General features: G+C 36.8%; 1 protein-coding gene across 5 annotated transcripts in view; it reads right to left on the bottom strand.

Annotated features, from left to right (window-relative positions):
- The window catches only part of NEK7 (NIMA related kinase 7), a 78,110-nt gene that overhangs the window by 51,916 nt on the left and 10,619 nt on the right, over positions 1 to 15,575 (bottom strand). For all 5 annotated transcript variants that reach the window (XM_070746383.1, XM_070746387.1, XM_070746384.1 and 2 more), the window contains exon 3: positions 10,369 to 10,509. In XM_070746383.1, coding sequence (XP_070602484.1) covers positions 10,369 to 10,509 — 141 coding nt within the window. The remainder of the gene's footprint in view (positions 1 to 10,368; positions 10,510 to 15,575) is intronic.

Here is a 15,575-nt window from a genome sequence, read left to right as displayed (position 1 = left end):
TAAGTGAAACACAACATTGGGAATGTGCTAGTGCTTTCCCTACTGCCCAGTAGTGGATTCCTACTGATACGGCTAATTGCGCGCAGATCCGCGTCTCCGGCATGTGTACATGCATCCGATCGAAACGTTGCTTCTGCACATGCGCGGAAGCAATTGACTTGCCAAAATCTCACATGCACATGCATCCCCTCATGAGATTTTGCTTCCTGCACATGTGCAGAAGCAACATCTCGGTTGGATGCACCTATGCGTACACCAGAGACACAGAACTGCATGCAATTAGCCGTACCAGTAGGAATCCACTACTGCTGCTGCCCATTAGTAAAGAAGAAAAACAGAAGACATGGGACCGGGGGATTTAAAGATTAACCAAGGTTTGTAACAGTTAAAACACTGTTGTATACTGGATAATAGTATAATAGAAATTATATATACAGCATAGAATCACAAGTTATAGAGTGTAATAATAAAATATAGAGAACAATGTATAGTTCAAATACAGTATAGAAGACAACAGACATAGAAAGATTTTGCAAAATATGTTTGTGTTGTTTCGATTCTGTACCTTGGATATATTTCCAAAAGAAGACATCATCCCATTCCTTATAGGGAGATAAAAAAACCGAGTTGTCCGGGGTTTAGTACTTTTGATGGATCTTTTGAGCTTGAATCAATTAAATTTGGGTATAATTTAAAAAGTTATCTCCCCCCCCCCCCATTTAGATACCATCTAATGAATAGTAGATCCTATTGGTATCTGAATTATCATTACTAAATGATGTTTCCATCCAGACTGATGTACATTATAATTCTTTCGTTCTAATGAGTTTTCCATAGTGGTGGAAAAGAGACATGCTCTAGTCTATCTGGAAGAGTCTGTGAATTGCTTCCATGCATGCAATTCTCTTTTCTCAGCAAGACATGTGCCCTGCTGCATACAAATTTGTTATTTATGTACTAGATGTACTAAGGTCCCTATCAATTGGAATAATCCCTGCATAAACACCCTTAGCCTTTAGTGCCTATAATCTATTGGGGTAGGCGACAGAGGAAGCGACACTAAATGAACAGAGAAGCCAAAGAGAGCAGAGACAGACTTGCTTGCTCTTGGAATGAGAGTCAGCAAATTGGAGGGTAATAGACAGGGTGGCTCTTGACACTAAGTTACCCACCCAAGTAAGTGAGAATCAGCTTGGTGGGGTAGAGGTGAATGGTGGATTTGGGAAGATTATTGTATTGGTAGTAGGTAGGATAGTCAGGCTTGTTTTTTTAGCTGTTGGATTATGGAGGCTAGGGAGACAGGAAGTGAGAATAATGGAAACAAAGGAAAAGTAGTAGTAGTAGATGGGAGTGAGCAAATCCAAGGTAAGAGAGATTAGAAATTGACATCATTCTATATTTCAGGTCACCTACTCTATTTTATTTTTTGAATCAGATATCCAAAATACTGAGTGCTCTAGGCTCACATCAATGCTTTTGATCGCCCAGTCTCTTTGTAGTACAGTAAATCTAACCTCATCTGCAATGAAGCTGAACACAAGAGGGCAGCCTTGGTGTATGCACCAAAACCTGAGAAGCTAATGAGAAAGCAGCATTCACTTAGCTCTGTTTGGCTAGGTTTTAAGTGGTACATGACCTTGGGGTTGGTGCTTAAAAATCGTAACCCTAAGACAGGAGTAGAAATTGCAAGCTGTGAGACCAAGAGTTGGGAGGACTACTATTCTGCAAGTTGGTTCAGAGGTTGAATTGGGGACTGAACAAGTTGGGGTTGCTGCTATTGTTGCACCCAATCCCATGTGTACAACACATTTTCTTTCCAACTGCTTGATCTCATTAAAAGGGTGATTATGGAATCACATAAGCTATCTATCCATCCTGGATGAGTTTAATTTCTTCTTTCTGAAATTATTCATTAATCCATTCTTGTTAAACCCTTGAGGAAATGCTGGGTGAAAAGACCTGATTTGTGTAACTTGCAACTGTTTGCCTGACTACTTCATAGGGAAAAAATAGTAAAAAGCCAGGTAAAAGCCAGTGTTTTGGGGGGGGGGAGAGAGACTTTGAATTTGATTAGATGGACAGGCCTCTTTGTGAGTGGGCTCTGTCACAGATAGACTAAACTTCTGCCCACCTACTTAGGATGATAATTATAGGCCTAAGTAGCTGAATCCAGGTGATAGGCAACATGGCTTTAAGGGAGGAAACAGTTTTGGCAGCTTTGAAGAAGGCATTTGCTAGTCCACCTGCTGTTCAAGAGACCTGAGCAAATCCATTTTGACTTCTGAACTACCATCCTATCTTCAACCTTCACTTTAGTGGGAAGGTTTTTGAGGATAAAAGTTATACAATTGCAAGGATACGTCAGGATTCAGGCAAAAGTTTAGGGTGATAGAAATGGCACTGGTTGTTTTCATGGACAACTTGAGATTTGGATGAAGGAATCTAGGTGGAAAGAGTTTCCCCATCTTTGTCTTACTGTCTCAGTGTTCTTCAAATGTTTTGACCATGACATTCTAGATCACATGACAATATTGGGAGTTGGGAGCACTATTTTATGGTTCTTCTCCTTTCTGAATGGACAAGTCTAACCATTGGAGGTATTATGGGAATCATTCTGTATTTGGTTCTCCCCCCACTCTATAAAATCACAAAGTCAAGATGAGGTGTTACCAATATATTGATTGTATAGCAATAGAAATAGCACTTAGACTTATATACTGCTTCATAGTGCTTTTACAGCCCAGTCTAAGCAGTTTACAGAGTCAGCATATTGCCCCCAGCAATCTGAAAGGATAGAAGGCTGAGTCTACTTTAGGCCGGTGAGATTTGAACTGCCCAACTGCAGATAGCAAACATGTGAAGTAGCCGATAGTGCTGCACTCTAACCACTGCACTACTTCGGCTCCCTATATATATATTTGAGGCCAATGAATGATACTAGAATCTCTTTAGATGCTTTGAGACTGTTCTAATCCTTTTTCTAGGCATAGCTGATTGATTTTGAGCCAATTGTTCTCTCTGAACACAAACTTGTTGACTCAGCCTTCCATCCTTCCGAGGTGGGTAAAATGAGGACCCGGATTGTGGGGGCGATATGCTGGCTCTGTTAGAAAGTGCTATTGCTAACATGTTGTGAGCCGCCCTGAGTCTAAGGAGAAGGGCGGCATAAAAATTGAATGAATGAATGAATGAATGAATGAATGAATGAATGAATGAATAAACAAACAAACAAACTACAGCACAGGGTTGTTGTGAGGAAAATAGGAAAAGTATTGAATAAGGTCTCATTGATCAAACCAAGGCAGAATAAAAATTAAATAAAAATGTCATTAGAAAACAAGCACAAAAAGAGAGCACTTGTCCCCTTCTTCTCACTCTTTTTCTAGTCCTCAGGCAGTTTAAACAAGTTTAACCTCTCTGATTATTTGAATCATTTGGGAGGATAGGAAACTTGGCGGTACAATGATTAGAATGCAGTATTGCAGGCTATTTATGCTGACTGCCAGCAGTTTGATCCTGGCCAATTCAAGGATTACTCAACCTTCCAGCTTTCCAAGGTTGGGTAAGATGAGGACCCAGATTATTGAAGGCAATATGCTGATTCTGTAAACTGTAAAAAACGTTTTTCACACTTATGACCATTGCAGGATCCTCATGGTCATGTAATTTACATTGGCTACTTGACAGCTGGTTCATATTTATGACAATTGCAGTGTCCCGGCTCATGAGAAGCAAAGTCAAGGGGAAAGCCAGATTCATTTAACAGTGTTACTAATTTAACAACTACAGCAATTCACCTAACAATTATGGGAAGAAAAGTGGTACAATGGGGAAAAACTCACTTAACCAATTTCCCACGTAGCAACATAAATTTTGGGCTCAATTGTGGTCAAGGGTTACCTGTATTGCATCTCTTCTAAAACCTTCCTGTATTTAATAAATTAAAATGCAATATTCCTTTATAAATATATATATTCTTCTCATTAAAATGTTTTATTTGTATCTTAATGGGACCCTTGGAAGGGCTTATATGAAAAGCTCGGAATCACTGGCCTAGCGAAACTTCAGCAGCAGAGCAAGAACCACTTTGTGGGGGTTTAAATCTTGTCTACTCATCACTTTCATCTGCCTCATAACAGCAGAACTGTCAGAAAATAATGGGGTTACCTTGTCTTTGCTGCATGCATGGGAGTTTTATGCCTCAGCTGAGCAGCCTGGGGTGCAAGAAAGGTTTGAAACTTCTCCTGAGGATCTATTTCCCAGTGTCTTCTCTAGAGGTTGCAGAATGACTATATTCAGCCTGTCACTTCAATTATGACTTTAGGCTATCGCTCTGGCCTCTGGACTTGCCCTCTTCATTGCTTTCAGGTCACTTTTGACTTTTTCCAGCAGCTTCAATGTCTTACTGGATTCCAGCTTTGTGAACCTGAGAGCTCTTATTTCTGTGGCTGAGTTTCTTTACATAAAGTTGGAGAAACTTCCTCATCCTTTAGGATACCTAATACAAATCAGTTCCAAAGCAAACATGGGTAAAAGCTATTTAGAAGTGATTAAAAGCACAAATGAATGCTTATACTGTTATACTACAAGCAACTGGGGAGGGAGAAGTATTATTTTTGGTAAAACCACAAATCATTTTTAATTATAATTAATCTCCAAGCCACCATGGCTTTATTTTTGACGATGAAAAATAGATGAATTACTTTCATGTGCTTAAATGCAATTTGTTTAGCCTCCAAAGCACACACATAGAGAACACTCCAATTTCTGTTGAAGAACTTACGATGTGTTAAGTTGCTAGGATATTAGGATTTTGAACAAAGTAAACAGACTGTTTGAAGAATGTAACCAAGTGATGACTAATACCAATATACTGTGTCTTATGCATTAAGAAATACTCATAAAAACTGAAAAGCAGAAGAATATTATTTTTCAAAAACCCAGCATAAACATTTTTTAAAATATTATTTTTCAAAAACTGAAACCATATTCAAATTGTTGTTTCCCTTATGCTATTTTCAATATTTTTGACTGATCAGCTTTAAAGGAGGGTACTATGTGATAGAAGTAAGAAATGGGTGCATGTTAGCAATAGTAAACTGAATAATAAAGCTAAAATGATCACATTGGACATGTGGAAATGAAAAGAATTTTGAGCAAAAAAATTTGTTTCAGGTTTGTCCAAGCAACACATAACAACTTGGACCGATTAAATTAAATTGGAATAATTCCAAAGGTCAGATTACTATTTTGAGAGAAGTTGATTAACTGTAGAAGATCCCATTAAACATTTTTAATAAGATTATATTCTTAGTTTCACCAGAGATTCTAACTATCCCAACCTACTGACCAGCCCAATGCATTCATTTTTCTTGCCTCTTCATCAGCTATAAAGGAGTTTCAAATACTTTGAAGTTAATCTTGACAACTTTAAAATAAGTATCCTTTGTTACAATTTTCTGCATCAGTTTATTTATTTAATTGGATTTGTATGCCGCCCCTCTCTGAGGAGCCAGATTTAAAACTTAAAAGCCAGACTTAAAACTTTCTGAAAACTATGAAGGAGGCAAAGGATGAAAATCTAATGCTTGAATATTTGTTTCATTATCTCTCCAGTGTCAAATAACAATACCTACGCCCATAAAACTTTAATAATAACATCCTTGGGCACTAGATAATGTGATCACAGGAATTTGTGAAATATAGAAAGTTAATTCTTATTAGATTCCTGAAGCGATTCAGAGTGAAAAACTAATTTAATATAGGTTTGTTTGGAAAAAATAGTTAATGAGCTAGAGGAAATGCATGGCCAGCGGTTCTTACCGTTGGACGAAGATTGCGCCTGGAGCTGGGAAATGCAACTTTTGTGCATGCGTAGCCGGCCCCTGATCACACCGACGGGCAAGATCGTCAGCTTTTTCTGGGCATCGAGGGAAGTCCTGGGTGCACCCTATAAAAGGGGCAGCGTCCCGGGACTTCCTCCTTTTTGGCCCGGCCATCCTGAAGCGAACACCCGCCTGCCCTCCTCTATCTTATAGTGTGCCTAACGGGGTCACCTCAGGGCCAAATATAAAATTTTTGCAGTCTCACCCATGGGTAGCAGCCGTTTTTTCACCTATTCCACACTAGTATTAAGGATGGACTGGTTAGGGGGTGAGGCGCTATTTTCGCCATATATTTGGTCAATTTGGCTTTCCCCCTGGTCACTAGGGTTGGCAGGTTAGAGGCAGAAATGGGCAGTGGTAGCAACTACATGTTCTCCTTTTGGGCATCTTTCCAAAGATGATGGGCTGCCTCTCACTAGGAACTATAGGTTTGCACAATCTCGGGGATTGGACAGGGGATGCCCATGGACTCATCTAATCCAATTTCCGGAAGGGGATTGGAGAGTGAGCTCCTCCCACACGCTTTAAGGGTGTAGCTTGGATCCAGGTTAAGGTGGCTACCTTCACCTGGTTCAGCAAGGAGTTATGCCCCATAGTTGCCAAGGAATGTTTTTTACGCTATTTCCGCCCCATTCGTTTGATTGGCCTCTGCAGGACCTTTTGTTTCACTTGTTTACAACATTTAAAGTTACATTAATTTAAATAAAGTGACCCAACTTAAATTCCAGCTCTTGTTTCTGCGTTGCTGTTCTGCTTCCGGAGCAAATAAAGACTCAGAAAAAGGAAAAAAATATTTTGAGGAATGGCTTAGTCAGAGTGAAATACTTTTGCAGTGAAAAGTAAAGAGAGCTGAGAGGGGATTTATTTTGGGTTCTGTGATAATCTTGTCTTATTGGATGAACAGCAGATATCTCCCTCTGTACAATGCATAATTAAACAAATATATAGTTTAAAAGTGGGAATTTTGAGTTATTAGATTATATGTTTAATTTGGAGTCTAGTGTTTTGCAGGATATAAATTTTAATTGGATCTAAACCTAGCCCAGTTACATATATAGTTTCAATATAGCTTTTATTTACCTATTACCGTATTACAAATACAGTAGAAAAAGTAGCAATTACAGTACAAAGAAATATTACTAGACAGGTGCAATTATTGGGCTGAGAAGGACAATTATCAACACCTAGATTCTTTCAATAATGGTCCAATATAAAGATAGATAAATTTTTAATCAGATAAGCATCTATCTCTTTTTTAAATTGTAAGCTTTATTTCTCCCTTTTTCAGTTTAATACTGATTAGTTGATTTTTTTTTAAATGAAAAAACTAAAAAAATCTAAAAATTGTGTTTGATCATTTAATCAATTCATAATTTTAAAAGGCCTAAGGGTTACACTATTTGAGATCCAAAAATCCTGACAACTACCGTACTCTAGACTGCTACAAAAATAATTTTCTGTATACGTTTATTGTCATTTAGTAGTCAATTTGGATTTTTATAACCTACATATGGTAGTTCTACTTTAACATGAATTGCAAATGAGGTCTCTCAGGATTTGAAACAATGTTTTTCGTTATTCTGAAAAGTTTCAAACTTTTAATTAGCGGTTACTATTAATTTATTTAACATGAACTTCCACAATTTAAGGCTGCTACAGAAATCCTAGTTATGTTGTGAATGTTAACAACTACAGTCTCAGCTCTAGTAGAGGCTACCCACTATTTAAATGTGCTTACTTTGACATCTTAAAAGGTCTTAATAAGAAATAACCAGAATATATAATTCAAGCAATTCAAAATAAATAAAGTAGCAATAGCACTTAGATTTATATACTGCTTCTTAATGCTTTACAGCCCATTCTAAGGAGTTTACAGAATCAGAATATTTTCCCCAACAGCCTCAGTTCTCATTTTACTGACCTCAGAAGCATGGGAAGCTGAGTCCAATTGAGTTGGTGAGAATTTAACAGAATTAGCCTGCAATACTGCATTCTATGTAATAAATAATAAAACTATATACAGATATTTTCCTGTTCGAGATAGTTTTTGTGTATATTTTACCATGCAAGGCTCTTAACAGCAAACTCCAAAGAAAATGCTGCTAGAGCTACTGAATGACCTTCATATTTTTTAAAATGAAAACAAATATATTGACCAATTAGAGGCAAATCAGATATCCATTTCACCAGTGCATATTCATAATAACATTAGGTAGATATTTCCAAATTTTAGTATCTGCATAAAATACAGACAGCATTAGCATCCAAACAATCTAATGCACGGAGGGAAGAGCATAACAGAAGTTAATTGGCAATGTCTCTATTTTAAAAAAAATGAGGGTGAACATATGAGGACAATAGCCACACAAGATATCTAGGAGCTTCACATTGCAAAGTAACATGGCATTATTTCAGGGAATGAAAAGATGAATCCTTGATATTTATACATTAGGTATTTAGCAAATTAGTTAGACAAAGAAGCAACACATTGTGCTGTAGCTAAGAGGCTAAAGAGGCTAAAATACATCATCAAGTTGGTTTTCAAATACAGAATTTATTTCTTTTAATCCAATGAGCTAATTTAAATCTCAACATTTGAAGACATAGAATATACATCAATTAATCTATAGATAGATCTTTTGGAAACATCTTAGATGGAAGCAATTAGTCACAGGTACTTAATTTCAAAGAGCAATGGCCTTTTTATTAGAATGTATAAGTTACAATCCAATCTTTAACAATGTAAGTATTAAAATTAAACAATGTTAATTAGGGTTTTTTTAAGGAAGGTGGCACAATCTAATAGGAATGTAAAATGATGTAGCAAACACCTTGGAATTTCTAGAAATACAAAACCGTAATATAGTTGCCATAACTTTATGAAATTATGATTATCTTTCTTAAGATCATTGCAATACTCAAGAGGCAATTCTCTGACAATGTAAAAATAATAATTATTCTTGCTCCAGGATAAAAGCAACTCTTAGTTTTCACCTTCTAAGAAAAACGTCGAAGTAAATGGAAGAAAACACTAAATTTCCTAGGGTATATACAAGGCAGTTTCTGGCGAAGTTCCTGGGAAGTTCCCAAGCATACTAAAAACTGAAACAGTGTACAGAGAGTAACACATCTTAAAACTTTTTATTGTTGTTGTTGCTGTTACTGGGCAATTCTGTTGTTGCTGTTACTGGGCAATCCTGCTAAGCTCCTAAACTTAAAAATAGTTTAGCAAACATACAACACTGAGTTTACTTTGGCAGTTCTCTTTTTGACTCATTTATGGGATGGTTACACTATTGTACCCTGCTTTCTCCTCTTCACCATTTTCTGTTACATCTCAATAATAGGGTTTATTTAACTTGGTTAGACAACTTTTTAAAAAGAAGGGAGTGGAGAAAGAGACTTTGAAACATGACCTACCCCAAAATGATTAAGAATTCAGCCTTAAGAACGCTCTATTGATCTACAGACTTCCTGAGGAGCATTGGGATAACAATTCCATTTAAGAAGTGAATAGTCTTTGTTAAATAAACTGACCTATAAAAACAGTGATATTAAGCTATATAACAATCCTATCAAAATTCTATTATGATATGTTACATGACAGCACATAGGGCTTAGAAAAAAATTAATATAAAAAAAACCAAAGAAATACTGACAATACTTTGTAAATACTATGTAGAAAGGGTGAAAAAGGCAACCTAAAAGTTGGAAAGGGGAGGTGGAAAGGGAGATTGTACTTTTGTTTTCCCTCTTAATCTATATATCCACTCAATCTTCTTATCTAGGGAAAAGGCTTAATTCCTGACATATTTATCTACATATTTGGTAGTGCAAGAACCTGCTATAGCAACCTTAAGATTGATTCTCAACAAATCTTGCCTCATTTGCTTTAGTCTGCACCTGCAAATTAAAGCAAGTTTACTAGACATCTCCTGCCCCACAATGAACACAGGAGTAATAAAATGTTTTCATTGCAGGTAGAATTTCTCACAACAGGTGTACATGATGTTGAGTTGAGATATAATTTCTAGGCATCTCTAATGCTTCAGATTCTTGCTTTGAACAAGCAGGAGCACAGACATAGCTTTTAAAGCAGCTGTATCTTTTTTTGTGTGGCAGCTGCAAAAAAAAGCCATATAAAAGTTGGAAAAGTTCCATAGTACGCTGCAATTTTAGTTAATTCCATTATAAAAATTTGATGAATGTTAGATGGGAACATATTTAAGGCTGAGAACCTAAGTGCTTCTTAAAAATGAAAAGTCTTTGCTAATAATCGTTTTATGATTTATCACAACACTGTTTCAGCAACCTAAAATGAATTTATTTCTTTACTGTTTATGAAGCATTTGTAGTTCTTCAATCAGAACTGAGTCTAAGTGATAAGGTTTGGAAAAAAATAATTAAATTTGTACATGAAATAATATTTAAGCAACCAAATCAGAATTGACAGAGATGTTTGTCATTTCCTAAAGATGCTTACCTGCACTTTTTTTAAAGCTACTGGCACACCATCCAACAAGCATGTTGCTCTGTAGACTTCACTAAACTGTCCACGGCCAATCTTCTTCTCTATCCGAAAATTGGCTAAAGTATTGTAGCCCATGTCAGGTCGTAAGGCTTTCTGCAGTCCAAGAAACAAAAACAAACAATTAAATAAACTTTCTTTCACCTTCAATTCAGCCAGGTATTCTGAATATTAACTCCAGAAAAATAAATGTGGGAGGAGATATTCATGAAAAGATAAACTTGAATGTAGTGGCAGGAACAAGGAAATACTCTTTATTGGCAGCTATCCTGAAGTGGGTACTTGAAAAACACTAAGCATTGCTTGTTCTGAGTTTGAAATGCTCCCTTGAGAAATGGGAATATTATGCAAACTTGAGGTAATATATCTAATTTTAAAAATGAATTCTAAGTGTCAGTAATTTCCTACTTAAAGAGCTACAATTTCAGCTATCTTTTTAAAACTGATAAACACGTCTGTGTCAACAATGGAAGGTTTGATACTTAAAACAGACTTCCCGTTACAATTTAAGAAATTAGCTTTGGTCTTCAAAGTCCTGAGAGCCCAGGATTACGGTTTTGAACAGGGAAGCAGGGAAAGGGTGTACAAGTTCCAAATCAATTGTGGAGTTCACTAGGTAACCTCAAGTCAGTCGCTTTCAGCATATTTATGTTATAAGGCTACTCAATTATTTGGCAAAAAAAATGTTAGCCAATACAAAAAGGTGCCATATGAAGTAGTATATTCTCATTAATTGGAGGTCTTTAAACCAAAGCTATGCCATCATATTTTAAAAATTATTCTAGTGGTTCCTGCACTAAGCAAGGGGTTTGATTAAATGCCTCTAAAGACATATCTAACTTTTTGATTTGATGAAAATGTATCATCACACGTAAGAACAACATGGAAGGTGAAGATGCCTCTTGATCTTTTCAGTTAGCATTCTTTGCTTATTTATTTTATTTTAATGCCGCCCTTCTCCTTAGACTCAGGGCGGCTTACAACATGTTAGCAATAGCACTTTTTAACAGAGCCAGCATATTGTCCCCATAATCTGGGTCTTCATGCTGCCATGTTGGATGGGCTTAGTGGAAACTGAGCTTCTAAATATCTGAGGATGCCAGACATGGGTCTGGCTTAGATGTACAGTATGTGTATTATACACATACATACACACAAACATGTAAATTGAGAGGAAAACATACATATATTCTATGTTCATCTATGTTCATATAAGTCTTATATTCAGAAGACAAGATTCCTTTGGACTACTACAGCAGAAGAAGAAAATATGAAGGAGACATAAAACTCAGCATAGTGTTTCATTACTCAAGAGAAAAACTAAAACTTTAACTCATTACTTATATAAATATATGGAAGAATATGTACTGAACTAAAATCTGTGAAAACATTACAAAACAGATCAATGTAGTCATTCTCACTGTACTGCTTTAAACAAGATCAAGAAGATAAGCACAACATTAGAATCTAGTTTCCCTCCATTTCCATTATTGATGTCCTTTTAATCTACTATTTAAACAGACACACACTTGATTAATACATAGATGACATTTTATATATACAAGGTAGGAGAATCAGTAAGGTAGTGTACTCTGTTCTGTTATACTGTATAATGTTTGTACATTGAAGTTTTACAGATTTCTCCACTAAATAAAATAGGCCAAACTGAAATAACAACAAAGATCTGGAGGAGAACAACAATTTTCTCATTTCTAGAGTTTATATTGCTTTTTTTTAAAAAGTGTGCCAATTCAAAATGATTTGGGAACAAAAATACTCCCTTTAATAAAATTTCAACGGCTACTAAAAATCAACTTAGACCTTTGATTCATCAGTTGCTTAGCGCCACAATCAAAAGTATTCACCAGATGAAGCACAGTCCAAACATGGAGCTGCTTTGATAGGAATAGCAATGTACCAATTCAGGAAAAAAATATATTCCAAGTGTCTCTGCAGGTTTAGTGAGTTCAGCCTTAGCAGTTAGAGAGAAAAAAAACATTCAAAGTTGTGGAGCTATCTCTTATTATTCAAATGCTACAGAGAAACGGGATGTAGCTTCATTAAGTTTGGAGCATTTCTGTGGTTGTTTAACCAGCATATATTTCAAAATTGGAATAGCGAATTGCATCCTCTGTCTGCGCAGCAACTTGACAAACATTAGCATGAACTACTAAGGCAGTGTGACAGCCGCATGCTGAGAGCAAAGTCTCCCTAATGTGTTTTGGCATGCAGGTTTGTAATCACACATTTACATATGCAATGACCTACATTTGCATGTCAGATCACACACTGTCTGGCTTTATTAAGACCGGGCACCTCTCTGTGTTTGGCGGCCAGAGTGGCGAGAGAGGGCCAGAGGGTGGTGGGGTTTTTTTGGCAGTTGAGATGAACTGCCACTGAGAATTAGACTGAGATAGCCTGAGCATTAGACACTTCATTAGAGGTAATCTGTTTAACAGTGGGCACTGTATGTAAACTTCACAGCCCATTTGCAGCATCTTCTCTGCCCACCCAACCCCAGTGGTCTTCCTTCAAAGGGCAGTGTGGCTGACTGACAGCTTGTCTCATCTGCTCCCTTGTTCTGTCATACAATTCAGACACAGAGACCTGACATGAGAAGCAACATAGCTGCACATCTCCAACTATATAGGGGGACTCCCTCCCACACATAAAGGAATTTGGAAAAGGAATAAACTCATGGATAATAATAGGGCCATCAGTTGGTCAGAGAACATATTATACAGCAACGATTAGACTGCATTGCAATCAGGCTTTTTTTTTAAAAAAATGGCAGGATGTTCTATAGTATCTAACAAGAGGATTTTGATTTTTCCCCCCCAAATAAAGCAGAAATTCATGTACTGAACTAAAATGACCTATTTTAACTCATTCCTGTGTTCAAAATAAATCCATAGTTTGTGAGATGACAAATACAAGAACAGACTCTCATTCTCCGTGCCTTTTTTGACATCAATTCTTTCCTCCTTTCCTTTGTCAGAATACAGTATGATTTGCTTGGCACTGTACACAATGGCCACAAAAGAGACAAAAACTTTGCAAAATGCCATCCAAAGTGTAATCAAACAAGCATCCACCGCATAACAAGCAGCACACATTTTCACACTCTACTTATAGAGAGGAACATAACCACTATATAAAATGCATTTTCAGTCCAAATTCGACTACTTTGTTGAATTTGGTGCCTGTCAACAGCCTTTCGACTCCTTACTAAAGAACTGCAGCTATAGACCAGATTTCAACATTTTAATTAAATGGTTGCATTCCACCACAATGGCGGACCATTCCTCAACAATAGCATGGCCAAACACTTTTATGAATCTTTGAAAATGATGCTTGCAAAGAGAGAAAAAGAAGCACATTCTTGCTAATGATTTCCAAAATCCAAGAACAACTTTGCTTTGTTAACTATTACTTTCAATTATTTATAGCTGCACTATTTTGTACTGGCTTAATGTTCTGGGGACCTAACATAGTACATTTTCTCCTCTAGGACAATGGAAAAGAGTTTCCCTTGGGACTATGAAAAAAAACACTGAAGGGATACCAGTTATATTAGCACATTATCTAAAAATCACCTTGCACACTGCCTTTCTCCTCATTACACTATTTTTGCTGCTCTCATTCTTTATATTCTTTATTTTTATCTCTGGTATTATTCAAGCACGATACAGGTCTTTTTTCAGTCAGCTAAGGTGCCAACATCTGTCTGACGCAAAGCCTGTCACAAATCAGAAAGCAAGGACAAGCTTCAAATTTATGATTTAGCATTTTGCTCTGCAGCAAAAGCCACAAGGCCATATCATCACATGCAGAAGTTTAATCACACTCTCCCCTTCCAGAGACTGATTGCAACTGTATATTAAGCTACTTTTTCTATCATTGCATTTATCTTCCCCAGTCCTGAAGCACTTTAAAGAATTGTCCTGTTCAAAACAGAAGATATACTCTTGAAGCTAAGATTGTTAAAAAAATAAATAATATTTTCATGAGGGTAGGGTGCTGGCAGAAATACTCTCACTTGGAAGCACAACCTGAAGGTAAAAAAAAAATATTTTTTTTGACATTACGTTGAACAACTTTAACCCATTTGCGCATTTCTATTCTTCTCAAAACACAATAATCATGAAGGTTAGAAGCTATTCTGGGGCTTGGATGAATACTAACATGGGAACTTATCACTAGAAATAAAAATACTTTTGATTAAAAAATACACATTTTATTGCAAGTAACAAAATGTATTCCTATCCACTTTAATAGATAAGCAATAGACACTAGGTATAGCTATAGGAATATGTTGAAGGATTTTTCCTTAAAAAAATTAAAACTGAAATAGAGAGGATACACAAAGAATAAGATTGGGTTGTATAAATTGTGATTTAATGTTTTAATGTTTTATAGCAAAACACCATTATAGCAAAAATCCCCTTTCTCCATAACCTGGTTCTTCCAGGGATAAACTGTTAGCTTTACAGATATTTATTATTATTATTATTATTATTATTATTATTATTATTATTATTATTATTATTACTGTTATTGTTATTGTTATTATTATTTAGATTAGTATGCCCCCCCTCTCCGAAGACTTGGAGCAGCTCACAACAACAATAGCAATGCAATACAAATCTAATGTTAAAAGACAAAGTTAAGAAACCCACTATAATTAAAAAACAGGCAAGCTACACAATCGCACCACACTCAAGTCCTACTAGTCAGAAGGGGGGCATCAATCCCCCCATGCCTGGTGACATAAATGGGTCTTCAACATCTTGCGGAAGGGGAGGAGGGTGGGGGCAGTTCGAATCTCCAGGGGGAGTTGATTCCAGAGGGCCAGGGCCACCACAGAGAAGGCTCTTCCCCTAGGTCCCACCAGATGACATTGTTTAGTAGACGGGACCCGGAAAAGGCGAACCTCAAGGTGATGAGGGCATGAGTGACCATGAGCAGAGACTCCCTGTCCAAATAGGGCTGCAACTGGTGCACCAGGCGAACCTGGGCAAATGCCCTCCTTGCCACAGCCGAGAGATGGTGTTCCAATGTTAGCTGTGGATCGAGGAGAATACCCAAGTTGCGAACCCTCTCCGAAGGGGTCAATAATCCCCACTACAGGGTAATGGACGGACTAATGGAATTGTCCTTGG

This window comes from Erythrolamprus reginae, chromosome 3, assembly GCF_031021105.1.
Source record: "Erythrolamprus reginae isolate rEryReg1 chromosome 3, rEryReg1.hap1, whole genome shotgun sequence".
Taxonomy (NCBI): domain Eukaryota; kingdom Metazoa; phylum Chordata; class Lepidosauria; order Squamata; family Dipsadidae; genus Erythrolamprus; species Erythrolamprus reginae.
The sequence above is the reverse complement of the archived record's forward strand: the minus strand, read 5'-3'. Positions and strand labels throughout refer to the sequence as shown.